Source organism: Onychostoma macrolepis, chromosome 10 (genome assembly GCF_012432095.1).
Source record: "Onychostoma macrolepis isolate SWU-2019 chromosome 10, ASM1243209v1, whole genome shotgun sequence".
Taxonomy (NCBI): domain Eukaryota; kingdom Metazoa; phylum Chordata; class Actinopteri; order Cypriniformes; family Cyprinidae; genus Onychostoma; species Onychostoma macrolepis.
The window spans coordinates 2,437,103-2,465,000 of NC_081164.1; the positions used below are offsets into that span (position 1 = coordinate 2,437,103).

At 44.6% G+C, this 27,898-nt stretch overlaps 3 protein-coding genes and 1 long non-coding RNA gene across 4 annotated transcripts; all 4 read left to right on the top strand.

Moving 5' to 3' along the window:
• The first annotated feature begins 3,153 nt into the window (after positions 1–3,153).
• Positions 3,154–6,681, top strand: LOC131548710 (uncharacterized). The gene is made up of 5 exons (XM_058790204.1): positions 3,154–3,255; positions 3,335–3,390; positions 3,481–4,625; positions 4,657–5,647; positions 5,985–6,681. The coding sequence occupies exons 1-5, from the start codon at positions 3,236–3,238 to the stop codon at positions 6,614–6,616; spliced, it is 2,844 nt and encodes a 947-aa protein (XP_058646187.1). The 5' UTR covers positions 3,154–3,235; the 3' UTR covers positions 6,617–6,681.
• A 4,729-nt stretch (positions 6,682–11,410) lies between these two features.
• On the top strand, positions 11,411–13,974 carry LOC131548711 (uncharacterized; the record flags this gene model as incomplete). Its single annotated transcript, XM_058790205.1, has 3 exons — positions 11,411–11,512; positions 11,592–11,647; positions 11,738–13,974. Coding segments are annotated over exons 1-3 (2,313 nt in total), but the record flags the coding sequence as incomplete, so codon positions are not given.
• Positions 13,975–13,982: 8 nt separating this feature from the next.
• On the top strand, positions 13,983–14,208 carry LOC131548490 (uncharacterized). The gene is made up of 2 exons (XR_009273163.1): positions 13,983–14,104; positions 14,171–14,208. It is a non-coding gene; the product is annotated as an uncharacterized LOC131548490 (long non-coding RNA).
• A 9,066-nt stretch (positions 14,209–23,274) lies between these two features.
• LOC131548553 (probable ATP-dependent RNA helicase ddx17) lies at positions 23,275–26,468 on the top strand. The gene is made up of 3 exons (XM_058789927.1): positions 23,275–23,376; positions 23,456–23,511; positions 23,602–26,468. Exon 3 carries the CDS (start codon positions 24,850–24,852, stop codon positions 26,401–26,403), a length of 1,554 nt encoding a protein of 517 aa, XP_058645910.1. The 5' UTR covers positions 23,275–23,376; positions 23,456–23,511; positions 23,602–24,849; the 3' UTR covers positions 26,404–26,468.
• The last annotated feature ends 1,430 nt before the right edge of the window (positions 26,469–27,898 follow it).

Sequence of the window (27,898 nt, forward strand, 5' to 3'; positions counted from 1 at the left end):
CTTTTCTATGTACACAAAAGGCCTATTTCTCTCAAATATTGTTCACAAATCTGTCTAAATCTGTGTTAGTGAGCACTTCTCCTTTGCCGAGATAATCCATCCACCTCACAGGTGTGGCATATCAAGATGCTGATTAGACAGCATGATTATTGCACAGGTGTGCCTTAGGCTGGCCACAATAAAAGGCCACTCTAAAATGTGCAGTTTTATCACACAGCACAATGCCACAGATGTCGCAAGTTTTGAGGGAGCGTGCAATTGACATGCTGACTGCAGGAATGTCCACCAGAGCTGTTGCCTGTGAATTGAATGTTTCATTTCTCTACCATAAGCCGTCTCCAAAGGCGTTTCAGAGAATTTGGCAGTACATCCAACCGGCCTCACAACCGCAGACCACGTGTAACCACACCAGCCCAGGACCTCCACATCCAGCGTCTTCACCTCCAAGATCGTCTGAGACCAGCCACCCGGACAGCTGCTGCAACAATCGGTTTGCATAACCAAAGAATTTCTGCACAAACTGTCAGAAACCGTTTCAGGGAAGCTCATCTGCATGCTCGTCATCCTCATCGGGGTCTCGACCTGACTGCAGTTCGTCGTCGTAACCGACTTGAGTGGGCAAATGCTCACATTCGATGGCGTCTGGCACTTTGGAGAGGTGTTCTCTTCACGGATGAATCCCGGTTTTCACTGTACAGGGCAGATGGCAGACAGCGTGTATGGCGTCGTGTGGGTGAGCGGTTTGCTGATGTCAATGTTGTGGATCGAGTGGCCCATGGTGGCGGTGGGGTTATGGTATGGGCAGGTGTATGTTATGGACAACGAACACAGGTGCATTTTATAGATGGCATTTTGAATGCACAGAAATACCGTGACGAGATCCTGAGGCCCATTGTTGTGCCATTCGTCCACGACCATCACCTCATGTTGCTGCATGATAATGCACGGCCCCATGTTACGAGGATCTGTACACAATTCCTGGAAGCTGAAAACATCCCAGTTCTTGCATGGCCAGCATACTCACCGGACATGTCACCCATTGAGCATGTTTGGGATGCTCTGGATCGGCGTATATGACAGCGTGTTCCAGTTCCTGCCAATATCCAGCAACTTCGCACAGCCATTGAAGAGGAGTGGACCAACATTCCACAGGCCACAATCAAAACACAATCAAGACATAGAAAATGTCTTAGATCTTTGAGTTCAGCTCATGAAAAATGGGGGCAAAAACAAAAGTGTTGCGTTTATGATTTTGTTCAGTATATGTTAGTCTTAGTGAGTTAAATTCTTAGTCTTGATTTTTATTCGGTTAATTGGTTTAAGTTGTTGATTTAATATTTTAAACTTTGTATTTTTGTATGACTGTCATCTTTTTATTGGTGAGGCACCTTGGTCAGCATTTATGTTTGTGTTAAGGTGCTATATAAATAAAAATGACCATGACCTTGACCTTGCAATGAAAGTCCATCCAAAACTAAAAATTCTTTCACCCTCATGAATGAATGAATGCCACAGCCATATCACCCTGCAGCCCAAGACCGGTTGCCCATGGAAGCTAAGCAGGGCTGAGCCTGGTCAGTACCTGGATGGGAGACCTCCTGGGAAAACTAGGTAGCTGTTGGTAGAGGTGTTAGTGAGACCAGCAGGGGGTGCTCACCCTGTGGTCTGTGTGGGTCCTAATGCCCCAGTATAGTGACAGGGACACTATACTGTCAAAAGAGCACCGTCTTTCGGATGAGACGTTAAACCGAGGTCCTGACTCTCTGTGGTCATTAAAAATCCCATGACACTCATCGTAAAGAGTAGGGGTGTAACCGAATTCCCTGCTCTGGCCATTGTCAATTATGGCCTCCTAATAATCCCCATCCACTTGATTGGCTCTATGACTCTATCTCCTCTCCACCTGTAGCTGGTGTGTGGTGAGCGCACTGGCGCCGTTGTCCTTTGGCTGCCGTCGCATCATCCAAGTGGGTGCTGCACACCGGTGGTGGTTGAGGAGAGACACCCCACATGATTGTAAAGCGCTTTGGGTGTATAGCAATACACAATAAAAGCGCTATATAAATGCTTCATTCATTCATTCACTCACCCTCATGTGGTTACAAGTATGAGTTTCTTTCTACTGTGGACACAAACTGAGATTGTTGCTGAATAGTAAAGCATATATTGTATGAATATTGTTGCAACTCTGCAGTGTGAAAGTTTTTTGTGTGTAGCACAGTGTGTCAGACTGTGTTCTAAACAAGCGATATACAGTGTGGAAAAGGCCAATTTTTCTCTTTGTTCTAAGATTTTAGAACATCACAAAGCAGTCTGTATCTGTATTTCAGAAGTGAATGAATAATGGCTTAATGTATTCTACGAATTTTTCATCGTTATAATGAATACACTATATATAAAATATGTATAAATACATATTTATCATGAAGTGTGAAAAGAAGCCATATGTTCATAGAATGCATCACAAAGGAATTGAAAAGCATAGTGGCCCTATCAAATCAAAGTAGGAAAACCAAACGCTGAGCAATAGATTTGTCTTTTGTCATGTACTGTTAGTTATTTTACATTTTGTATAAAATGTTTGATATATGTTTGTGTAAGCAATATGTTTGTTATCATTTATTTTGGTGCCATGAATATACTGTGGTAAAATGTGTAATATCAAGTGATTGTTGTCCTAAAATATGTATGTGAACACTTGCTTCATGAAATAAAACTTGATGTGATGTAAATGAATTTTTTTTGTAGTTTGTCTAAGCCTTGTTTGTGTACAGTAGCTTGCTAACTCAGACTATAAGAAAAGGTCCAGGATTGTTTTAATTTCCACCTAATTTAGTATAACTCTTTCAAATCCATGCCACATATTTGCAAAAGAAAATACTGAGCAAAAAGGAAAAAAACAAACAAAGGGGACCACCCGCCCCCAAATTTTGATTAAAGTAATATAATTAGCACATAATCCAATAAATAAAAATTTGTATAAGTGAAAGTAATGTTCTGGGATTAATCAGCTGCTTTAAAATGTTTAAACTGCAGAGGGTGTCAGAGCCTTCACAAAACAATCATCAATCATCGTTTCCCAGGTGAACAATATTTCATGTAATTAGTCAATTGCTCTAATTGGACTGGTGAAGGCCTACAAAATACACGTACCACCGTCTGGATTTGTAGGTTATGTGTAGGGGTTTGAGACCGTGAAAACATTAGAGTTTGGGAGCATTTGTGGATTTTTGTCATGGGTCAAGGGTGGAAAAGGTCAGTTTATTAATTCAATCTGTGCTTCTGAATGACTCTGCAAACATTTATTAATGTTTATTTTTCTTCAAATTTGTAGGTTACCCTTGCTAGTAGTTTTCCTGCTATTTTGGAAGAATACTGATGGATTTAAAGGTGCAGTGTTTTCTTTTTCCTTTATCTTTCAAAGATGCTTGTTTAGTGGGACTTGTGTACAAATGTGTTCTGTTTTGTTTAATTCTATAGGTGGCGCTTATTCCAATGCCCATCAACAGTGGGGTCAGCCTTCTGACACTTTCTCACCTCATGCTGTCCAGTCTTCTATGCCAGAGGCCCGTGTGACTGGGACTTTGCCTGTTGAAGAAGTGGGCTCCAGTTTGTTCTCTAACAAACCCCTGAAGAGCAGGTCAAAGTTTAATCTACTCCAGTTTGTCAAAGGTGGTTCCAGCAGCTCTCAGTCAACGTCCCATGCCCAAACTGCTCCAGGCAGCTCTGTCTCTGCTTTCTTGCCTCTGCCCCTAGATGAACAGCCTTTAAGCAGCTTGACATCTGCTGGATCAAGTATTTCAGGTGCTGCTAGTGGATTGAGTTTGCAGACTCTGTATGCTGCAAGTGGTTCTGGACACCTCGTTTCTACCCAGGGAGGGAGTAGTAGCTACCCTGCCAAGCTTGGCTTTTCTGACCAGTCCACCAGTGATGGTTTGCATTTGTCAACCTCCCAGGAAACCTCTGTTCATAAATCAGCAGAAGCCTCTTTGCCTGTGTTCTCTCAGGAGAGTATCTCTTACAGCAGTTCATCTGCTCCAGGTGCCACTTCCACTTCTCAAAGTAGCCCTATACTATCAGAAAGTTCGGGTCAACGTGTATTTTCTCAGGGGGAAGGTAGCTACAGTGCTTTGTCTCAAGGTGCCTCTAGTCCATATACTCCAGGATCCCTGATGTCTAACAAGCTTGATGCTTTACCCCTAGGGGTTTCTAGCCAGTCCACAAGTGCTCAAAGTTCACCTAGTGGTTCTCCAAGCACCCAGAGCAGGTCTGGCACTCAGTTAGCAACTTCTAGTCGTTATGTCTCAGTACAGGGAGGTAGTAGCTCTACTAGTTTTTCTCACAAGCCTCAGGGCACTCTGGGTCAGTATGCTCCCTTGTCCCCTACCAAATATGTAAGCGCTCCCATGTCATCGCCCCAAGATATCTATAGCCAGGCCACAAGTAGCGGGTCTTCCTATAGAGCTGTTTCACAGGTTGGTTCTCTGCCTCAAGTGGGCGCTTCTGATCAGTTTGCATCTCGGAGAGGCAACCATTACAGTGGATTGCTTCCACCGTCTCAAGCTACCTCTAGCCAAGGGCATATTGACTACTCAAGCCCGTTTCCTCACCCCAAAGCACTTCCAGTCAGTCTGCGGTGTCTGGAGTCCCCGTAAGCAATATGCCTCTGCCTCCCAGGGCAGCTCTAGAGCTCAGTTTGGGGCCTCTACTGGTTTTACCTCGCAGGGAATGAGTGGTTCTGTCCCATCTCAAGGTACCACAAGTCAGTTTGCCCCTGGCTCTCCATCTCCATATGATAGTTTATATTGCAAGTGTGCACTGTCACCCCAAGGTGTAGACCGTGAGTCTACTACTGTTCAGAGTTCACATAAGCAGTTTACCTCTAGATATGGCACCGAGTCAGGGTCTTCTACTCCATTCACCCTGCAAGGAAGTATTGCTTATGATCGATCGCCACGGCCTCAAGGTACTGCAAGTCAACTTGGCCCTGTGTCTCACTCCTATCCAAGTGTATCATCCTCATCCCAAGGTGTTGCCAGTCAGTCTACAACTGTTCAGTTTTCTAGGAAGCAGCTTGCCTCTACTTACACAGGCAGCTCTGGCACCCAGGCTGGGTCCTCTCCTCCCTTCACCCTGCAGGGAAGCACTGCTTATGGTGGATCACCTCAAGATGCCGCAAGTCCATTTGCCCCTGGGTATGAATCCTCTTATGGAAGAGTGTCACTGTCCTCACCCCAAGCTGGTCCATCTACTACTGTTCAGGGTTCACGGAAGCAGTTTACATCTACCTTCACAGGGGGCTCTGGCACCCAGGCTGGGTCCTCTCCTCCCTTCACCCTGCAGGGAAGCACTGCTTATGGTGGATCACCTCAAGATGCCGCAAGTCCATTTGCCCCTGGGTATGAATCCTCTTATGGAAGAGTGTCACTGTCCTCACCCCAAGCTGGTCCATCTACTACTGTTCAGGGTTCACGGAAGCAGTTTACATCTACCTTCACAGGGGGCTCTGGCACCCAGGCTGGGTCCTCTCCTCCCTTCACCCTGCAGGGAAGCACTGCTTATGGTGGATCACCTCAAGATGCCGCAAGTCCATTTGCCCCTGGGTATGAATCCTCTTATGGAAGAGTGTCACTGTCCTCACCCCAAGGTGCTGCTAGTCAGCTTGTCCATGGGTCTTACCCATATGCAAGTGTGTCATTGTCCTCACCCCAAGCTGTTGCTGGTCATGGTACCGTTCAGGATTCACAGAAGCCGTTTACATCTACCTTCACAGGGGCTCTGGCACCCAGGCTGGGTCCTCTCCTCCCTTCACCCTGCAGGAAGCACTGCTTATGGTGGATCACCTCAAGATGCCGCAAGTCCATTTGCCCCTGGGTATGAATCCTCTTATGGAAGAGTGTCACTGTCCTCACCCCAAGGTGCTGCTAGTCAGCTTGTCCATGGGTCTTACCCATATGCAAGTGTGTCATTGTCCTCACCCCAAGCTGGTCCATCTACTACTGTTCAGGGTTCACGGAAGCAGTTTACATCTACCTTCACAGGGGGCTCTGGCACCCAGGCAGGATCCTCTACTCCCTTCACCCTGCAGGGAAGCACTGCTTATGGTGGATCATCTCAGCCTCAAGATGCTGCTAGTCAGCTTGTCCATGGGTCTTACCCATATGCAAGTGTGTCATTGTCCTCACCCCAAGGTGCTGCTAGTCAGTCCAGCCAATCATATCAAGGCGCTTCTGCGTCCCAAAGCCGGGAGTCTCAAAAATGGCAGCCTTCAGCCACTCATTTGACACCAGTTATTCGGACCTCCGATGCTACTGCATCACAGGGTAGCTCTCCAATGCAGTTCTCTTCCCTGTCCTCTGCAGGAGGCTCATCGAGAGTTTCTGGTCAGTTTGTTTCTGCACATGGTGGTAGCACCAGTTACGGTGGCTCTTTCCAATCTCAAAGTCTTTCTAGCAAGTATACCCCTGGGTTCCAGCACTTGCCCTATGAAACAAGTGTTGCTGGTCAAGGTACATCCAGTGCTTCTGAGGTCTTGAGTAGCTACAGTTCAATGAACAACCAGAATGCTCCTGCTCAACCATCTTCCTCAAGCCGCTTCTACTCGGTCAAGGGCTAAAAGACTCTGGTAAACTGATGCGAATGTCATCCAGAATTGAAACCCCAATAAATGTTTTAAGCAAAGCAGGTTTCTTGGTCTCTTTTGCCCCCCAAATACCACTACAGGATGGTGGAATACTTGCTGGTTTAGTTACTGTAACTGTTAAGGGGAGCCATGTACAGTTTAAAGTGCTCCCCTATGAACCTTTAGTTTAATGTCAAAGAGTTTAAACAGTGGAACTTGCTCTTTAATGTGACTACGGTTGTGTTAACATGACCCCTATTTTGGGGTGGGGGTAGACACCCAAGATTTCCATGACGATGGCTTTTTGGGGGCCATGAAAGCAAGCTCTTGACAATTGGCCTCAAGTTTTCAAAACTTAAAAATAATTTGTGGAAAAGGTGACCTTGCGTGTTCAGGCTATAGGAATGCAGGTGCATATCATTTCTTTATAAAGTGACCACCAACTAGTTGCTACTTAATAGAACTATTCATCACAAACTTGTTAGTATTTCACTAAATTTTACAATTTTTATTTAATTGTGGCATATTAATGTGTGGCTAGGGGTACTTCAAAAATGGTGACATTGGTATAGGTCCAGTCGTGGTGTTAAAATATCAGTAAACTGTATCCTTTTATTTTTTTTCCAGTAGTGCAAGATTTTATATTTTAAATTCTGCCTAGTAAAAGCAGTAGCATAACAGTTTTATATAAAAATCTGTGTTCACTAAAGTGTAGGCAGGCCTGGTTGTGATGACACAATGATTGTGCAGCAGCGACGTGTCATCCAGTAGAAAATGTTATTTATACCACAGTAGATTTGAAACGAAATGAGCGGTCACAGGTCTGCATACCGTTATAATAGAATGGTTATATTAAGCAGCTGTTTCCATAAGTATTTCAGGGTTTTTTCACACCTAGTTTGTTTGAGCCCTGCAAACGCTCTCGGAGTGAATGGGAAAAATGGGGGTTGGGGGTGCGGTGTTGAAAATAAATAAATGAAAGTTTTGCAACAAAAAATAAATCAAATCCATTTTATTAATTCGTATATTCATTAAAATTCATTGAAAAAGTAGCCTAAGCCTACAATGACATAAGTTGAGTTGAATCAAATTGACTGAAAATCGTTTCAACTTATTAAACTGACTATAAAAAATAATTTGTTGCCATGACTTTTTAATCCTGTTATTACCTGTAAAATCTGTGCTGTACCCATAAGAATTAACGACCATTTCTACAACCATTGAAAAGAGACAAAGAGCGACAGCGTCTTCAGCAGCAAGCAATCTCGCATTCTCAGATCTGTAGCGCTTATTTTGGTGTTTAATGCTAGATCTTTCCTATTCTTGGAACAATATTAATGCTTATGGTTGATTGATTATTCTTAATGAAAACAAATCCCACACTCAACATCATTAACCGTCCCATAGTCCTGCTTGAAATCTAAAGGTGACAGAGCCTTTTCTGTATTAGCCCCTAAGCTGTGGAATTCGCTACCTTAATCTGTTGGGTTATCCTCCTCTTCATCTGCATTAAAATCATCTTTGAAATTGTGTCTCTTTTCTCAGGCCTATTCATAATTTTCTATACACTGAACAAAATTATAAACGCAACACTTTTGTTTTTGCCCCCATTTTTCATGAGCTGAACTCAAAGATCGAAGACTTTTTCTATGTACACAAAAGGCCTATTTCTCTCAAATATTGTTCACAAATCTGTCTAAATCTGTGTTAGTGAGCACTTCTCCTTTGCCGAGATAATCCATCCACCTCACAGGTGTGGCATATCAAGATGCTGATTAGACAGCATGATTATTGCACAGGTGTGCCTTAGGCTGGCCACAATAAAAGGCCACTCTAAAATGTGCAGTTTTATCACACAGCACAATGCCACAGATGTCGCAAGTTTTGAGGAGCGTGCAATTGACATGCTGACTGCAGGAATGTCCACCAGAGCTGTTGCCTGTGAATTGAATGTTTCATTTCTCTACCATAAGCCGTCTCCAAAGGCGTTTCAGAGAATTTGGCAGTACATCCAACCGGCCTCACAACCGCAGACCACGTGTAACCACACCAGCCCAGGACCTCCACATCCAGCGTCTTCACCTCCAAGATCGTCTGAGACCAGCCACCCGGACAGCTGCTGCAACAATCGGTTTGCATAACCAAAGAATTTCTGCACAAACTGTCAGAAACCGTTTCAGGGAAGCTCATCTGCATGCTCGTCATCCTCATCGGGGTCTCGACCTGACTGCAGTTCGTCGTCGTAACCGACTTGAGTGGGCAAATGCTCACATTCGATGGCGTCTGGCACTTTGGAGAGGTGTTCTCTTCACGGATGAATCCCGGTTTTCACTGTACAGGGCAGATGGCAGACAGCGTGTATGGCGTCGTGTGGGTGAGCGGTTTGCTGATGTCAATGTTGTGGATCGAGTGGCCCATGGTGGCGGTGGGGTTATGGTATGGGCAGGTGTATGTTATGGACAACGAACACAGGTGCATTTTATAGATGGCATTTTGAATGCACAGAAATACCGTGGCGAGATCCTGAGGCCCATTGTTGTGCCATTCGTCACGACCATCACCTCATGTTGCTGCATGATAATGCACGGCCCCATGTTACGAGGATCTGTACACAATTCCTGGAAGCTGAAAACATCCCAGTTCTTGCATGGCCAGCATACTCACCGGACATGTCACCCATTGAGCATGTTTGGGATGCTCTGGATCGGCGTATATGACAGCGTGTTCCAGTTCCTGCCAATATCCAGCAACTTCGCACAGCCATTGAAGAGGTGGACCAACATTCCACAGGCCACAATCAAAACACAATCAAGACATAGAAAATGTCTTAGATCTTTGAGTTCAGCTCATGAAAATGGGGCAAAAACAAAAGTGTTGCGTTTATGATTTTGTTCAGTATATGTTAGTCTTAGTGAGTTAAATTCTTAGTCTTGATTTTTATTCGGTTAATTGGTTTAAGTTGTTGATTTAATATTTTAAACTTTGTATTTTTGTATGACTGTCATCTTTTTATTGGTGAGGCACCTTGGTCAGCATTTATGTTTGTGTTAAGGTGCTATATAAATAAAATGACCATGACCTTGACCTTGCAATGAAAGTCCATCCAAAACTAAAAATTCTTTCACCCTCATGAATGAATGAATGCCACAGCCATATCACCCTGCAGCCCAAGACCGGTTGCCCATGGAAGCTAAGCAGGGCTGAGCCTGGTCAGTACCTGGATGGGAGACCTCCTGGGAAAACTAGGTAGCTGTTGGTAGAGGTGTTAGTGAGACCAGCAGGGGGTGCTCACCCTGTGGTCTGTGTGGGTCCTAATGCCCCAGTATAGTGACAGGGACACTATACTGTCAAAAGAGCACCGTCTTTCGGATGAGACGTTAAACCGAGGTCCTGACTCTCTGTGGTCATTAAAAATCCCATGACACTCATCGTAAAGAGTAGGGGTGTAACCGAATTCCCTGCTCTGGCCATTGTCAATTATGGCCTCCTAATAATCCCCATCCACTTGATTGGCTCTATGACTCTATCTCCTCTCCACCTGTAGCTGGTGTGTGGTGAGCGCACTGGCGCCGTTGTCCTTTGGCTGCCGTCGCATCATCCAAGTGGGTGCTGCACACCGGTGGTGGTTGAGGAGAGACACCCCACATGATTGTAAAGCGCTTTGGGTGTATAGCAATACACAATAAAAGCGCTATATAAATGCTTCATTCATTCATTCACTCACCCTCATGTGGTTACAAGTATGAGTTTCTTTCTACTGTGGACACAAACTGAGATTGTTGCTGAATAGTAAAGCATATATTGTATGAATATTGTTGCAACTCTGCAGTGTGAAAGTTTTTTGTGTGTAGCACAGTGTGTCAGACTGTGTTCTAAACAAGCGATATACAGTGTGGAAAAGGCCAATTTTTCTCTTTGTTCTAAGATTTTAGAACATCACAAAGCAGTCTGTATCTGTATTTCAGAAGTGAATGAATAATGGCTTAATGTATTCTACGAATTTTTCATCGTTATAATGAATACACTATATATAAAATATGTATAAATACATATTTATCATGAAGTGTGAAAAGAAGCCATATGTTCATAGAATGCATCACAAAGGAATTGAAAAGCATAGTGGCCCTATCAAATCAAAGTAGGAAAACCAAACGCTGAGCAATAGATTTGTCTTTTGTCATGTACTGTTAGTTATTTTACATTTTGTATAAAATGTTTGATATATGTTTGTGTAAGCAATATGTTTGTTATCATTTATTTTGGTGCCATGAATATACTGTGGTAAAATGTGTAATATCAAGTGATTGTTGTCCTAAAATATGTATGTGAACACTTGCTTCATGAAATAAAACTTGATGTGATGTAAATGAATTTTTTTTGTAGTTTGTCTAAGCCTTGTTTGTGTACAGTAGCTTGCTAACTCAGACTATAAGAAAAGGTCCAGGATTGTTTTAATTTCCACCTAATTTAGTATAACTCTTTCAAATCCATGCCACATATTTGCAAAAGAAAATACTGAGCAAAAAGGAAAAAAACAAACAAAGGGGACCACCCGCCCCCAAATTTTGATTAAAGTAATATAATTAGCACATAATCCAATAAATAAAAATTTGTATAAGTGAAAGTAATGTTCTGGGATTAATCAGCTGCTTTAAAATGTTTAAACTGCAGAGGGTGTCAGAGCCTTCACAAAACAATCATCAATCATCGTTTCCCAGGTGAACAATATTTCATGTAATTAGTCAATTGCTCTAATTGGACTGGTGAAGGCCTACAAAATACACGTACCACCGTCTGGATTTGTAGGTTATGTGTAGGGGTTTGAGACCGTGAAAACATTAGAGTTTGGGAGCATTTGTGGATTTTTGTCATGGGTCAAGGGTGGAAAAGGTCAGTTTATTAATTCAATCTGTGCTTCTGAATGACTCTGCAAACATTTATTAATGTTTATTTTTCTTCAAATTTGTAGGTTACCCTTGCTAGTAGTTTTCCTGCTATTTTGGAAGAATACTGATGGATTTAAAGGTGCAGTGTTTTCTTTTTCCTTTATCTTTCAAAGATGCTTGTTTAGTGGGACTTGTGTACAAATGTGTTCTGTTTTGTTTAATTCTATAGGTGGCGCTTATTCCAATGCCCATCAACAGTGGGGTCAGCCTTCTGACACTTTCTCACCTCATGCTGTCCAGTCTTCTATGCCAGAGGCCCGTGTGACTGGGACTTTGCCTGTTGAAGAAGTGGGCTCCAGTTTGTTCTCTAACAAACCCCTGAAGAGCAGGTCAAAGTTTAATCTACTCCAGTTTGTCAAAGGTGGTTCCAGCAGCTCTCAGTCAACGTCCCATGCCCAAACTGCTCCAGGCAGCTCTGTCTCTGCTTTCTTGCCTCTGCCCCTAGATGAACAGCCTTTAAGCAGCTTGACATCTGCTGGATCAAGTATTTCAGGTGCTGCTAGTGGATTGAGTTTGCAGACTCTGTATGCTGCAAGTGGTTCTGGACACCTCGTTTCTACCCAGGGAGGGAGTAGTAGCTACCCTGCCAAGCTTGGCTTTTCTGACCAGTCCACCAGTGATGGTTTGCATTTGTCAACCTCCCAGGAAACCTCTGTTCATAAATCAGCAGAAGCCTCTTTGCCTGTGTTCTCTCAGGAGAGTATCTCTTACAGCAGTTCATCTGCTCCAGGTGCCACTTCCACTTCTCAAAGTAGCCCTATACTATCAGAAAGTTCGGGTCAACGTGTATTTTCTCAGGGGGAAGGTAGCTACAGTGCTTTGTCTCAAGGTGCCTCTAGTCCATATACTCCAGGATCCCTGATGTCTAACAAGCTTGATGCTTTACCCCTAGGGGTTTCTAGCCAGTCCACAAGTGCTCAAAGTTCACCTAGTGGTTCTCCAAGCACCCAGAGCAGGTCTGGCACTCAGTTAGCAACTTCTAGTCGTTATGTCTCAGTACAGGGAGGTAGTAGCTCTACTAGTTTTTCTCACAAGCCTCAGGGCACTCTGGGTCAGTATGCTCCCTTGTCCCCTACCAAATATGTAAGCGCTCCCATGTCATCGCCCCAAGATATCTATAGCCAGGCCACAAGTAGCGGGTCTTCCTATAGAGCTGTTTCACAGGTTGGTTCTCTGCCTCAAGTGGGCGCTTCTGATCAGTTTGCATCTCGGAGAGGCAACCATTACAGTGGATTGCTTCCACCGTCTCAAGCTACCTCTAGCCAAGGGCATATTGACTACTCCAAGCCCGTTTCCTCACCCCAAAGCACTTCCAGTCAGTCTGCCGGTGTCTGGAGTCCCCGTAAGCAATATGCCTCTGCCTCCCAGGGCAGCTCTAGAGCTCAGTTTGGGGCCTCTACTGGTTTTACCTCGCAGGGAATGAGTGGTTCTGTCCCATCTCAAGGTACCACAAGTCAGTTTGCCCCTGGCTCTCCATCTCCATATGATAGTTTATATTGCAAGTGTGCACTGTCACCCCAAGGTGTAGACCGTGAGTCTACTACTGTTCAGAGTTCACATAAGCAGTTTACCTCTAGATATGGCACCGAGTCAGGGTCTTCTACTCCATTCACCCTGCAAGGAAGTATTGCTTATGATCGATCGCCACGGCCTCAAGGTACTGCAAGTCAACTTGGCCCTGTGTCTCACTCCTATCCAAGTGTATCATCCTCATCCCAAGGTGTTGCCAGTCAGTCTACAACTGTTCAGTTTTCTAGGAAGCAGCTTGCCTCTACTTACACAGGCAGCTCTGGCACCCAGGCTGGGTCCTCTCCTCCCTTCACCCTGCAGGGAAGCACTGCTTATGGTGGATCACCTCAAGATGCCGCAAGTCCATTTGCCCCTGGGTATGAATCCTCTTATGGAAGAGTGTCACTGTCCTCACCCCAAGCTGGTCCATCTACTACTGTTCAGGGTTCACGGAAGCAGTTTACATCTACCTTCACAGGGGGCTCTGGCACCCAGGCTGGGTCCTCTCCTCCCTTCACCCTGCAGGAAGCACTGCTTATGGTGGATCACCTCAAGATGCCGCAAGTCCATTTGCCCCTGGGTATGAATCCTCTTATGGAAGAGTGTCACTGTCCTCACCCCAAGCTGGTCCATCTACTACTGTTCAGGGTTCACGGAAGCAGTTTACATCTACCTTCACAGGGGGCTCTGGCACCCAGGCTGGGTCCTCCTCCCTTCACCCTGCAGGGAAGCACTGCTTATGGTGGATCACCTCAAGATGCCGCAAGTCCATTTGCCCCTGGGTATGAATCCTCTTATGGAAGAGTGTCACTGTCCTCACCCCAAGCTGGTCCATCTACTACTGTTCAGGGTTCACGGAAGCAGTTTACATCTACCTTCACAGGGGCTCTGGCACCCAGGCTGGGTCCTCCTCCCTTCACCCTGCAGGGAAGCACTGCTTATGGTGGATCACCTCAAGATGCCGCAAGTCCATTTGCCCCTGGGTATGAATCCTCTTATGGAAGAGTGTCACTGTCCTCACCCCAAGGTGCTGCTAGTCAGCTTGTCCATGGGTCTTACCCATATGCAAGTGTGTCATTGTCCTCACCCCAAGCTGGTCCATCTACTACTGTTCAGGGTTCACGGAAGCAGTTTACATCTACCTTCACAGGGGCTCTGGCACCCAGGCTGGGTCCTCTCCTCCCTTCACCCTGCAGGAAGCACTGCTTATGGTGGATCATCTCAGCCTCAAGATGCTGCTAGTCAGCTTGTCCATGGGTCTTACCCATATGCAAGTGTGTCATTGTCCTCACCCCAAGGTGCTGCTAGTCAGCTTGTCCATGGGTCTTACCCATATGCAAGTGTGTCATTGTCCTCACCCCAAGCTGGTCCATCTACTACTGTTCAGGGTTCACGGAAGCAGTTTACATCTACCTTCACAGGGGCTCTGGCACCCAGGCAGGATCCTCTACTCCCTTCACCCTGCAGGAAGCACTGCTTATGGTGGATCACCTCAAGATGCCGCAAGTCCATTTGCCCCTGGGTATGAATCCTCTTATGGAAGAGTGTCACTGTCCTCACCCCAAGCTGGTCCATCTACTACTGTTCAGGGTTCACGGAAGCAGTTTACATCTACCTTCACAGGGGCTCTGGCACCCAGGCTGGGTCCTCCTCCCTTCACCCTGCAGGAAGCACTGCTTATGGTGGATCATCTCAGCCTCAAGATGCTGCTAGTCAGCTTGTCCATGGGTCTTACCCATATGCAAGTGTGTCATTGTCCTCACCCCAAGGTGCTGCTAGTCAGCTTGTCCATGGGTCTTACCCATATGCAAGTGTGTCATTGTCCTCACCCCAAGGTGCTGCTAGTCAGCTTGTCCATGGGTCTTACCCATATGCAAGTGTGTCATTGTCCTCACCCCAAGCTGTTGCTGGTCATGGTACCGTTCAGGATTCACAGAAGCCGTTTACATCTACCTTCACAGGGGCTCTGGCACCCAGGCAGGATCCTCTACTCCCTTCACCCTGCAGGAAGCACTGCTTATGGTGGATCACCTCAAGATGCCGCAAGTCCATTTGCCCCTGGGTATGAATCCTCTTATGGAAGAGTGTCACTGTCCTCACCCCAAGGTGCTGCTAGTCAGCTTGTCCATGGGTCTTACCCATATGCAAGTGTGTCATTGTCCTCACCCCAAGCTGGTCCATCTACTACTGTTCAGGGTTCACGGAAGCAGTTTACATCTACCTTCACAGGGGCTCTGGCACCCAGGCTGGGTCCTCCTCCCTTCACCCTGCAGGGAAGCACTGCTTATGGTGGATCACCTCAAGATGCCGCAAGTCCATTTGCCCCTGGGTATGAATCCTCTTATGGAAGAGTGTCACTGTCCTCACCCCAAGCTGTTGCTGGTCATGGTACCGTTCAGGATTCACAGAAGCCGTTTACATCTACCTTCACAGGGGCTCTGGCACCCAGGCAGGATCCTCTACTCCCTTCACCCTGCAGGGAAGCACTGCTTATGGTGGATCACCTCAAGATGCCGCAAGTCCATTTGCCCCTGGGTATGAATCCTCTTATGGAAGAGTGTCACTGTCCTCACCCCAAGCTGGTCCATCTACTACTGTTCAGGGTTCACGGAAGCAGTTTACATCTACCTTCACAGGGGCTCTGGCACCCAGGCTGGGTCCTCTCCTCCCTTCACCCTGCAGGAAGCACTGCTTATGGTGGATCATCTCAGCCTCAAGATGCTGCTAGTCAGCTTGTCCATGGGTCTTACCCATATGCAAGTGTGTCATTGTCCTCACCCCAAGGTGCTGCTAGTCAGCTTGTCCATGGGTCTTACCCATATGCAAGTGTGTCATTGTCCTCACCCCAAGGTGCTGCTAGTCAGCTTGTCCATGGGTCTTACCCATATGCAAGTGTGTCATTGTCCTCACCCCAAGGTGCTGCTAGTCAGCTTGTCCATGGGTCTTACCCATATGCAAGTGTGTCATTGTCCTCACCCCAAGGTGCTGCTAGTCAGCTTGTCCATGGGTCTTACCCATATGCAAGTGTGTCATTGTCCTCACCCCAAGGTGCTGCTAGTCAGCTTGTCCATGGGTCTTACCCATATGCAAGTGTGTCATTGTCCTCACCCCAAGGTGCTGCTAGTCAGTCCAGCCAATCATATCAAGGCGCTTCTGCGTCCCAAAGCCGGGAGTCTCAAAAATGGCAGCCTTCAGCCACTCATTTGACACCAGTTATTCGGACCTCCGATGCTACTGCATCACAGGGTAGCTCTCCAATGCAGTTCTCTTCCCTGTCCTCTGCAGGAGGCTCATCGAGAGTTTCTGGTCAGTTTGTTTCTGCACATGGTGGTAGCACCAGTTACGGTGGCTCTTTCCAATCTCAAAGTCTTTCTAGCAAGTATACCCCTGGGTTCCAGCACTTGCCCTATGAAACAAGTGTTGCTGGTCAAGGTACATCCAGTGCTTCTGAGGTCTTGAGTAGCTACAGTTCAATGAACAACCAGAATGCTCCTGCTCAACCATCTTCCTCAAGCCGCTTCTACTCGGTCAAGGGCTAAAAGACTCTGGTAAACTGATGCGAATGTCATCCAGAATTGAAACCCCAATAAATGTTTTAAGCAAAGCAGGTTTCTTGGTCTCTTTTGCCCCCCAAATACCACTACAGGATGGTGGAATACTTGCTGGTTTAGTTACTGTAACTGTTAAGGGAGCCATGTACAGTTTAAAGTGCTCCCCTATGAACCTTTAGTTTAATGTCAAAGAGTTTAAACAGTGGAACTTGCTCTTTAATGTGACTACGGTTGTGTTAACATGACCCCTATTTTGGGGTGGGGTAGACACCCAAGATTTCCATGACGATGGCTTTTTGGGGGCCATGAAAGCAAGCTCTTGACAATTGGCCTCAAGTTTTCAAAACTTAAAAATAATTTGTGGAAAAGGTGACCTTGCGTGTTCAGGCTATAGGAATGCAGGTGCATATCATTTCTTTATAAAGTGACCACCAACTAGTTGCTACTTAATAGAACTATTCATCACAAACTTGTTAGTATTTCACTAAATTTTACAATTTTTATTTAATTGTGGCATATTAATGTGTGGCTAGGGGTACTTCAAAAATGGTGACATTGGTATAGGTCCAGTCGTGGTGTTAAAATATCAGTAAACTGTATCCTTTTATTTTTTTTCCAGTAGTGCAAGATTTTATATTTTAAATTCTGCCTAGTAAAAGCAGTAGCATAACAGTTTTATATAAAAATCTGTGTTCACTAAAGTGTAGGCAGGCCTGGTTGTGATGACACAATGATTGTGCAGCAGCGACGTGTCATCCAGTAGAAAATGTTATTTATACCACAGTAGATTTGAAACGAAATGAGCGGTCACAGGTCTGCATACCGTTATAATAGAATGGTTATATTAAGCAGCTGTTTCCATAAGTATTTCAGGGTTTTTTCACACCTAGTTTGTTTGAGCCCTGCAAACGCTCTCGGAGTGAATGGGAAAAATGGGGGTTGGGGGTGCGGTGTTGAAAATAAATAAATGAAAGTTTTGCAACAAAAAATAAATCAAATCCATTTTATTAATTCGTATATTCATTAAAATTCATTGAAAAAGTAGCCTAAGCCTACAATGACATAAGTTGAGTTGAATCAAATTGACTGAAAATCGTTTCAACTTATTAAACTGACTATAAAAAATAATTTGTTGCCATGACTTTTTAATCCTGTTATTACCTGTAAAATCTGTGCTGTACCCATAAGAATTAACGACCATTTCTACAACCATTGAAAAGAGACAAAGAGCGACAGCGTCTTCAGCAGCAAGCAATCTCGCATTCTCAGATCTGTAGCGCTTATTTTGGTGTTTAATGCTAGATCTTTCCTATTCTTGGAACAATATTAATGCTTATGGTTGATTGATTATTCTTAATGAAAACAAATCCCACACTCAACATCATTAACCGTCCCATAGTCCTGCTTGAAATCTAAAGGTGACAGAGCCTTTTCTGTATTAGCCCCTAAGCTGTGGAATTCGCTACCTTAATCTGTTGGGTTATCCTCCTCTTCATCTGCATTAAAATCATCTTTGAAATTGTGTCTCTTTTCTCAGGCCTATTCATAATTTTCTATACACTGAACAAAATTATAAACGCAACACTTTTGTTTTTGCCCCCATTTTTCATGAGCTGAACTCAAAGATCGAAGACTTTTTCTATGTACACAAAAGGCCTATTTCTCTCAAATATTGTTCACAAATCTGTCTAAATCTGTGTTAGTGAGCACTTCTCCTTTGCCGAGATAATCCATCCACCTCACAGGTGTGGCATATCAAGATGCTGATTAGACAGCATGATTATTGCACAGGTGTGCCTTAGGCTGGCCACAATAAAAGGCCACTCTAAAATGTGCAGTTTTATCACACAGCACAATGCCACAGATGTCGCAAGTTTTGAGGAGCGTGCAATTGACATGCTGACTGCAGGAATGTCCACCAGAGCTGTTGCCTGTGAATTGAATGTTTCATTTCTCTACCATAAGCCGTCTCCAAAGGCGTTTCAGAGAATTTGGCAGTACATCCAACCGGCCTCACAACCGCAGACCACGTGTAACCACACCAGCCCAGGACCTCCACATCCAGCGTCTTCACCTCCAAGATCGTCTGAGACCAGCCACCCGGACAGCTGCTGCAACAATCGGTTTGCATAACCAAAGAATTTCTGCACAAACTGTCAGAAACCGTTTCAGGGAAGCTCATCTGCATGCTCGTCATCCTCATCGGGGTCTCGACCTGACTGCAGTTCGTCGTCGTAACCGACTTGAGTGGGCAAATGCTCACATTCGATGGCGTCTGGCACTTTGGAGAGGTGTTCTCTTCACGGATGAATCCCGGTTTTCACTGTACAGGGCAGATGGCAGACAGCGTGTATGGCGTCGTGTGGGTGAGCGGTTTGCTGATGTCAATGTTGTGGATCGAGTGGCCCATGGTGGCGGTGGGGTTATGGTATGGGCAGGTGTATGTTATGGACAACGAACACAGGTGCATTTTATAGATGGCATTTTGAATGCACAGAAATACCGTGACGAGATCCTGAGGCCCATTGTTGTGCCATTCGTCCACGACCATCACCTCATGTTGCTGCATGATAATGCACGGCCCCATGTTACGAGGATCTGTACACAATTCCTGGAAGCTGAAAACATCCCAGTTCTTGCATGGCCAGCATACTCACCGGACATGTCACCCATTGAGCATGTTTGGGATGCTCTGGATCGGCGTATATTAAGCAGCTGTTTCCATAAGTATTTCAGGGTTTTTCACACCTAGTTTGTTTGAGCCCTGCAAACGCTCTCGGAGTGAATGGGAAAAATGGGGGTTGGGGGTGCGGTGTTGAAAATAAATAAATGAAAGTTTTGCAACAAAAAATAAATCAAATCCATTTTATTAATTCGTATATTCATTAAAATTCATTGAAAAAGTAGCCTAAGCCTACAATGACATAAGTTGAGTTGAATCAAATTGACTGAAAATCGTTTCAACTTATTAAACTGACTATAAAAAATAATTTGTTGCCATGACTTTTTAATCCTGTTATTACCTGTAAAATCTGTGCTGTACCCATAAGAATTAACGACCATTTCTACAACCATTGAAAAGAGACAAAGAGCGACAGCGTCTTCAGCAGCAAGCAATCTCGCATTCTCAGATCTGTAGCGCTTATTTTGGTGTTTAATGCTAGATCTTTCCTATTCTTGGAACAATATTAATGCTTATGGTTGATTGATTATTCTTAATGAAAACAAATCCCACACTCAACATCATTAACCGTCCCATAGTCCTGCTTGAAATCTAAAGGTGACAGAGCCTTTTCTGTATTAGCCCCTAAGCTGTGGAATTCGCTACCTTAATCTGTTGGGTTATCCTCCTCTTCATCTGCATTAAAATCATCTTTGAAATTGTGTCTCTTTTCTCAGGCCTATTCATAATTTTCTATACACTGAACAAAATTATAAACGCAACACTTTTGTTTTTGCCCCCATTTTTCATGAGCTGAACTCAAAGATCGAAGACTTTTTCTATGTACACAAAAGGCCTATTTCTCTCAAATATTGTTCACAAATCTGTCTAAATCTGTGTTAGTGAGCACTTCTCCTTTGCCGAGATAATCCATCCACCTCACAGGTGTGGCATATCAAGATGCTGATTAGACAGCATGATTATTGCACAGGTGTGCCTTAGGCTGGCCACAATAAAAGGCCACTCTAAAATGTGCAGTTTTATCACACAGCACAATGCCACAGATGTCGCAAGTTTTGAGGGAGCGTGCAATTGACATGCTGACTGCAGGAATGTCCACCAGAGCTGTTGCCTGTGAATTGAATGTTTCATTTCTCTACCATAAGCCGTCTCCAAAGGCGTTTCAGAGAATTTGGCAGTACATCCAACCGGCCTCACAACCGCAGACCACGTGTAACCACACCAGCCCAGGACCTCCACATCCAGCGTCTTCACCTCCAAGATCGTCTGAGACCAGCCACCCGGACAGCTGCTGCAACAATCGGTTTGCATAACCAAAGAATTTCTGCACAAACTGTCAGAAACCGTTTCAGGGAAGCTCATCTGCATGCTCGTCATCCTCATCGGGGTCTCGACCTGACTGCAGTTCGTCGTCGTAACCGACTTGAGTGGGCAAATGCTCACATTCGATGGCGTCTGGCACTTTGGAGAGGTGTTCTCTTCACGGATGAATCCCGGTTTTCACTGTACAGGGCAGATGGCAGACAGCGTGTATGGCGTCGTGTGGGTGAGCGGTTTGCTGATGTCAATGTTGTGGATCGAGTGGCCCATGGTGGCGGTGGGGTTATGGTATGGGCAGGTGTATGTTATGGACAACGAACACAGGTGCATTTTATAGATGGCATTTTGAATGCACAGAAATACCGTGACGAGATCCTGAGGCCCATTGTTGTGCCATTCGTCCACGACCATCACCTCATGTTGCTGCATGATAATGCACGGCCCCATGTTACGAGGATCTGTACACAATTCCTGGAAGCTGAAAACATCCCAGTTCTTGCATGGCCAGCATACTCACCGGACATGTCACCCATTGAGCATGTTTGGGATGCTCTGGATCGGCGTATATGACAGCGTGTTCCAGTTCCTGCCAATATCCAGCAACCGCACAGCCATTGAAGAGGAGTGGACCAACATTCCACAGGCCACAATCAAAACACAATCAAGACATAGAAAATGTCTTAGATCTTTGAGTTCAGCTCATGAAAAATGGGGGCAAAAACAAAAGTGTTGCGTTTATGATTTTGTTCAGTATATGTTAGTCTTAGTGAGTTAAATTCTTAGTCTTGATTTTTATTCGGTTAATTGGTTTAAGTTGTTGATTTAATATTTTAAACTTTGTATTTTTGTATGACTGTCATCTTTTTATTGGTGAGGCACCTTGGTCAGCATTTATGTTTGTGTTAAGGTGCTATATAAATAAAATGACCATGACCTTGACCTTGCAATGAAAGTCCATCCAAAACTAAAAATTCTTTCACCCTCATGAATGAATGAATGCCACAGCCATATCACCCTGCAGCCCAAGACCGGTTGCCCATGGAAGCTAAGCAGGGCTGAGCCTGGTCAGTACCTGGATGGGAGACCTCCTGGGAAAACTAGGTAGCTGTTGGTAGAGGTGTTAGTGAGACCAGCAGGGGGTGCTCACCCTGTGGTCTGTGTGGGTCCTAATGCCCCAGTATAGTGACAGGGACACTATACTGTCAAAAGAGCACCGTCTTTCGGATGAGACGTTAAACCGAGGTCCTGACTCTCTGTGGTCATTAAAAATCCCATGACACTCATCGTAAAGAGTAGGGGTGTAACCGAATTCCCTGCTCTGGCCATTGTCAATTATGGCCTCCTAATAATCCCCATCCACTTGATTGGCTCTATGACTCTATCTCCTCTCCACCTGTAGCTGGTGTGTGGTGAGCGCACTGGCGCCGTTGTCCTTTGGCTGCCGTCGCATCATCCAAGTGGGTGCTGCACACCGGTGGTGGTTGAGGAGAGACACCCCACATGATTGTAAAGCGCTTTGGGTGTATAGCAATACACAATAAAAGCGCTATATAAATCTTCATTCATTCATTCACTCACCCTCATGTGGTTACAAGTATGAGTTTCTTTCTACTGTGGACACAAACTGAGATTGTTGCTGAATAGTAAAGCATATATTGTATGAATATTGTTGCAACTCTGCAGTGTGAAAGTTTTTTGTGTGTAGCACAGTGTGTCAGACTGTGTTCTAAACAAGCGATATACAGTGTGGAAAAGGCCAATTTTTCTCTTTGTTCTAAGATTTTAGAACATCACAAAGCAGTCTGTATCTGTATTTCAGAAGTGAATGAATAATGGCTTAATGTATTCTACGAATTTTTCATCGTTATAATGAATACACTATATATAAAATATGTATAAATACATATTTATCATGAAGTGTGAAAAGAAGCCATATGTTCATAGAATGCATCACAAAGGAATTGAAAAGCATAGTGGCCCTATCAAATCAAAGTAGGAAAACCAAACGCTGAGCAATAGATTTGTCTTTTGTCATGTACTGTTAGTTATTTTACATTTTGTATAAAATGTTTGATATATGTTTGTGTAAGCAATATGTTTGTTATCATTTATTTTGGTGCCATGAATATACTGTGGTAAAATGTGTAATATCAAGTGATTGTTGTCCTAAAATATGTATGTGAACACTTGCTTCATGAAATAAAACTTGATGTGATGTAAATGAATTTTTTTTGTAGTTTGTCTAAGCCTTGTTTGTGTACAGTAGCTTGCTAACTCAGACTATAAGAAAAGGTCCAGGATTGTTTTTAATTTCCACCTAATTTAGTATAACTCTTTCAAATCCATGCCACATATTTGCAAAAGAAAATACTGAGCAAAAAGGAAAAAAACAAACAAAGGGGACCACCCGCCCCCAAATTTTGATTAAAGTAATATAATTAGCACATAATCCAATAAATAAAAATTTGTATAAGTGAAAGTAATGTTCTGGGATTAATCAGCTGCTTTAAAATGTTTAAACTGCAGAGGGTGTCAGAGCCTTCACAAAACAATCATCAATCATCGTTTCCCAGGTGAACAATATTTCATGTAATTAGTCAATTGCTCTAATTGGACTGGTGAAGGCCTACAAAATACACGTACCACCGTCTGGATTTGTAGGTTATGTGTAGGGGTTTGAGACCGTGAAAACATTAGAGTTTGGGAGCATTTGTGGATTTTTGTCATGGGTCAAGGGTGGAAAAGGTCAGTTTATTAATTCAATCTGTGCTTCTGAATGACTCTGCAAACATTTATTAATGTTTATTTTTCTTCAAATTTGTAGGTTACCCTTGCTAGTAGTTTTCCTGCTATTTTGGAAGAATACTGATGGATTTAAAGGTGCAGTGTTTTCTTTTTCCTTTATCTTTCAAAGATGCTTGTTTAGTGGGACTTGTGTACAAATGTGTTCTGTTTTGTTTAATTCTATAGGTGGCGCTTATTCCAATGCCCATCAACAGTGGGGTCAGCCTTCTGACACTTTCTCACCTCATGCTGTCCAGTCTTCTATGCCAGAGGCCCGTGTGACTGGGACTTTGCCTGTTGAAGAAGTGGGCTCCAGTTTGTTCTCTAACAAACCCCTGAAGAGCAGGTCAAAGTTTAATCTACTCCAGTTTGTCAAAGGTGGTTCCAGCAGCTCTCAGTCAACGTCCCATGCCCAAACTGCTCCAGGCAGCTCTGTCTCTGCTTTCTTGCCTCTGCCCCTAGATGAACAGCCTTTAAGCAGCTTGACATCTGCTGGATCAAGTATTTCAGGTGCTGCTAGTGGATTGAGTTTGCAGACTCTGTATGCTGCAAGTGGTTCTGGACACCTCGTTTCTACCCAGGGAGGGAGTAGTAGCTACCCTGCCAAGCTTGGCTTTTCTGACCAGTCCACCAGTGATGGTTTGCATTTGTCAACCTCCCAGGAAACCTCTGTTCATAAATCAGCAGAAGCCTCTTTGCCTGTGTTCTCTCAGGAGAGTATCTCTTACAGCAGTTCATCTGCTCCAGGTGCCACTTCCACTTCTCAAAGTAGCCCTATACTATCAGAAAGTTCGGGTCAACGTGTATTTTCTCAGGGGGAAGGTAGCTACAGTGCTTTGTCTCAAGGTGCCTCTAGTCCATATACTCCAGGATCCCTGATGTCTAACAAGCTTGATGCTTTACCCTAGGGGTTTCTAGCCAGTCCACAAGTGCTCAAAGTTCACCTAGTGGTTCTCCAAGCACCCAGAGCAGGTCTGGCACTCAGTTAGCAACTTCTAGTCGTTATGTCTCAGTACAGGGAGGTAGTAGCTCTACTAGTTTTTCTCACAAGCCTCAGGGCACTCTGGGTCAGTATGCTCCCTTGTCCCCTACCAAATATGTAAGCGCTCCCATGTCATCGCCCCAAGATATCTATAGCCAGGCCACAAGTAGCGGGTCTTCCTATAGAGCTGTTTCACAGGTTGGTTCTCTGCCTCAAGTGGGCGCTTCTGATCAGTTTGCATCTCGGAGAGGCAACCATTACAGTGGATTGCTTCCACCGTCTCAAGCTACCTCTAGCCAAGGGCATATTGACTACTCCAAGCCCGTTTCCTCACCCCAAAGCACTTCCAGTCAGTCTGCCGGTGTCTGGAGTCCCGTAAGCAATATGCCTCTGCCTCCCAGGGCAGCTCTAGAGCTCAGTTTGGGGCCTCTACTGGTTTTACCTCGCAGGGAATGAGTGGTTCTGTCCCATCTCAAGGTACCACAAGTCAGTTTGCCCCTGGCTCTCCATCTCCATATGATAGTTTATATTGCAAGTGTGCACTGTCACCCCAAGGTGTAGACCGTGAGTCTACTACTGTTCAGAGTTCACATAAGCAGTTTACCTCTAGATATGGCACCGAGTCAGGGTCTTCTACTCCATTCACCCTGCAAGGAAGTATTGCTTATGATCGATCGCCACGGCCTCAAGGTACTGCAAGTCAACTTGGCCCTGTGTCTCACTCCTATCCAAGTGTATCATCCTCATCCCAAGGTGTTGCCAGTCAGTCTACAACTGTTCAGTTTTCTAGGAAGCAGCTTGCCTCTACTTACACAGGCAGCTCTGGCACCCAGGCTGGGTCCTCTCCTCCCTTCACCCTGCAGGGAAGCACTGCTTATGGTGGATCACCTCAAGATGCCGCAAGTCCATTTGCCCCTGGGTATGAATCCTCTTATGGAAGAGTGTCACTGTCCTCACCCCAAGCTGGTCCATCTACTACTGTTCAGGGTTCACGGAAGCAGTTTACATCTACCTTCACAGGGGGCTCTGGCACCCAGGCTGGGTCCTCTCCTCCCTTCACCCTGCAGGGAAGCACTGCTTATGGTGGATCACCTCAAGATGCCGCAAGTCCATTTGCCCCTGGGTATGAATCCTCTTATGGAAGAGTGTCACTGTCCTCACCCCAAGCTGGTCCATCTACTACTGTTCAGGGTTCACGGAAGCAGTTTACATCTACCTTCACAGGGGGCTCTGGCACCCAGGCTGGGTCCTCTCCTCCCTTCACCCTGCAGGGAAGCACTGCTTATGGTGGATCACCTCAAGATGCCGCAAGTCCATTTGCCCCTGGGTATGAATCCTCTTATGGAAGAGTGTCACTGTCCTCACCCCAAGCTGTTGCTGGTCATGGTACCGTTCAGGATTCACAGAAGCCGTTTACATCTACCTTCACAGGGGGCTCTGGCACCCAGGCAGGATCCTCTACTCCCTTCACCCTGCAGGGAAGCACTGCTTATGGTGGATCATCTCAGCCTCAAGATGCTGCTAGTCAGCTTGTCCATGGGTCTTACCCATATGCAAGTGTGTCATTGTCCTCACCCCAAGGTGCTGCTAGTCAGTCCAGCCAATCATATCAAGGCGCTTCTGCGTCCCAAAGCCGGGAGTCTCAAAAATGGCAGCCTTCAGCCACTCATTTGACACCAGTTATTCGGACCTCCGATGCTACTGCATCACAGGGTAGCTCTCCAATGCAGTTCTCTTCCCTGTCCTCTGCAGGAGGCTCATCGAGAGTTTCTGGTCAGTTTGTTTCTGCACATGGTGGTAGCACCAGTTACGGTGGCTCTTTCCAATCTCAAAGTCTTTCTAGCAAGTATACCCCTGGGTTCCAGCACTTGCCCTATGAAACAAGTGTTGCTGGTCAAGGTACATCCAGTGCTTCTGAGGTCTTGAGTAGCTACAGTTCAATGAACAACCAGAATGCTCCTGCTCAACCATCTTCCTCAAGCCGCTTCTACTCGGTCAAGGGCTAAAAGACTCTGGTAAACTGATGCGAATGTCATCCAGAATTGAAACCCCAATAAATGTTTTAAGCAAAGCAGGTTTCTTGGTCTCTTTTGCCCCCCAAATACCACTACAGGATGGTGGAATACTTGCTGGTTTAGTTACTGTAACTGTTAAGGGGAGCCATGTACAGTTTAAAGTGCTCCCCTATGAACCTTTAGTTTAATGTCAAAGAGTTTAAACAGTGGAACTTGCTCTTTAATGTGACTACGGTTGTGTTAACATAACCCCTATTTTGGGGTGGGGGTAGACACCCAAGATTTCCATGACGATGGCTTTTTGGGGTCCATGAAAGCAAGCTCTTGACAATTGGCCTCAAGTTTTCGAAACTTAAAAATAATTTGTGGAAAAGGTGACCTTGCGTGTTCAGGCTATAGGAATGCAGGTGCATATCATTTCTTTATGCATATTAATGTGTGGCTATGGGTACTTCAAAAATGGTGACATTGGTATAGGTCCAGTCGTGGTGTTAAAATATCAGTAAACTGTATCCTTTTATTTTTTTTTCCAGTAGTGCAAGATTTTATGTTTTAAATTCTGCCTAGTAAAAGCAGTAGCATAACAGTTTTATATAAAAATCTGTGTTCACTAAAGTGTAGGCAGGCCTGGTTGTGATGACACAATGATTGTGCAGCAGCGACGTGTCATCCAGTAGAAAATGTTATTTATACCACAGATTTAAAACGAAATGAGCGGTCACAGGTCTGCATACCGTTATAATAGAATGGTTATATTAAGCAGCTGTTTCCGTAAGTATTTCAGGGTTTTTTCACACCTAGTTTGTTTGAGCCCTGCAAACGCTCTCGGAGTGGTTCACCTCGTATATGTGAATAAACAAGTGATCTCAAACCCCAATAAAAGGTCCCAAAAGCGAACCGTACTCAGACCACCTCCGCAGGTGTTTATATTAAACACAAAACTTGAACAGAACGAATATGACTGACGTATACCCGCGTTTTAACACAAATAAATAAAGAGGTTTTTGTATTTTCCCTACTTCAAACGAATGCTTAGTTTGTGGCTCATTAGGCTATTATTAATGGGAAAAATGACATACAGGTGCTGGTCATATAATTAGAATATCATCAAAAAGTTGATTTATATCACTAATTCCATTCAAAAAGTGAAACTTGTATATTATATTCATTCATTACACACAGACTGATATATTTCAAATGTTTATTTATTTTAATTTTGATGATTAGAGCTTACAGCTCATGAAAGTCAGTATCTCAAAATATTAGAATATTTACATTTGAGTTTGAATAAATGACCATCCCTACAGTATAAATTCTGGGTATCTCTTGTTCTTTGAAACCACAATAATGGAGAAGACTGCTGACTTGGCAATGATCCAGAAGACGAACATTGACACCCTCCACAAAGAGGGTAAGTCACAGAGGGTCATTACTGAAAGGTGTGGCTGTTTACAGAGTGCTGTATCAAAGCATATTAAATGCAAAG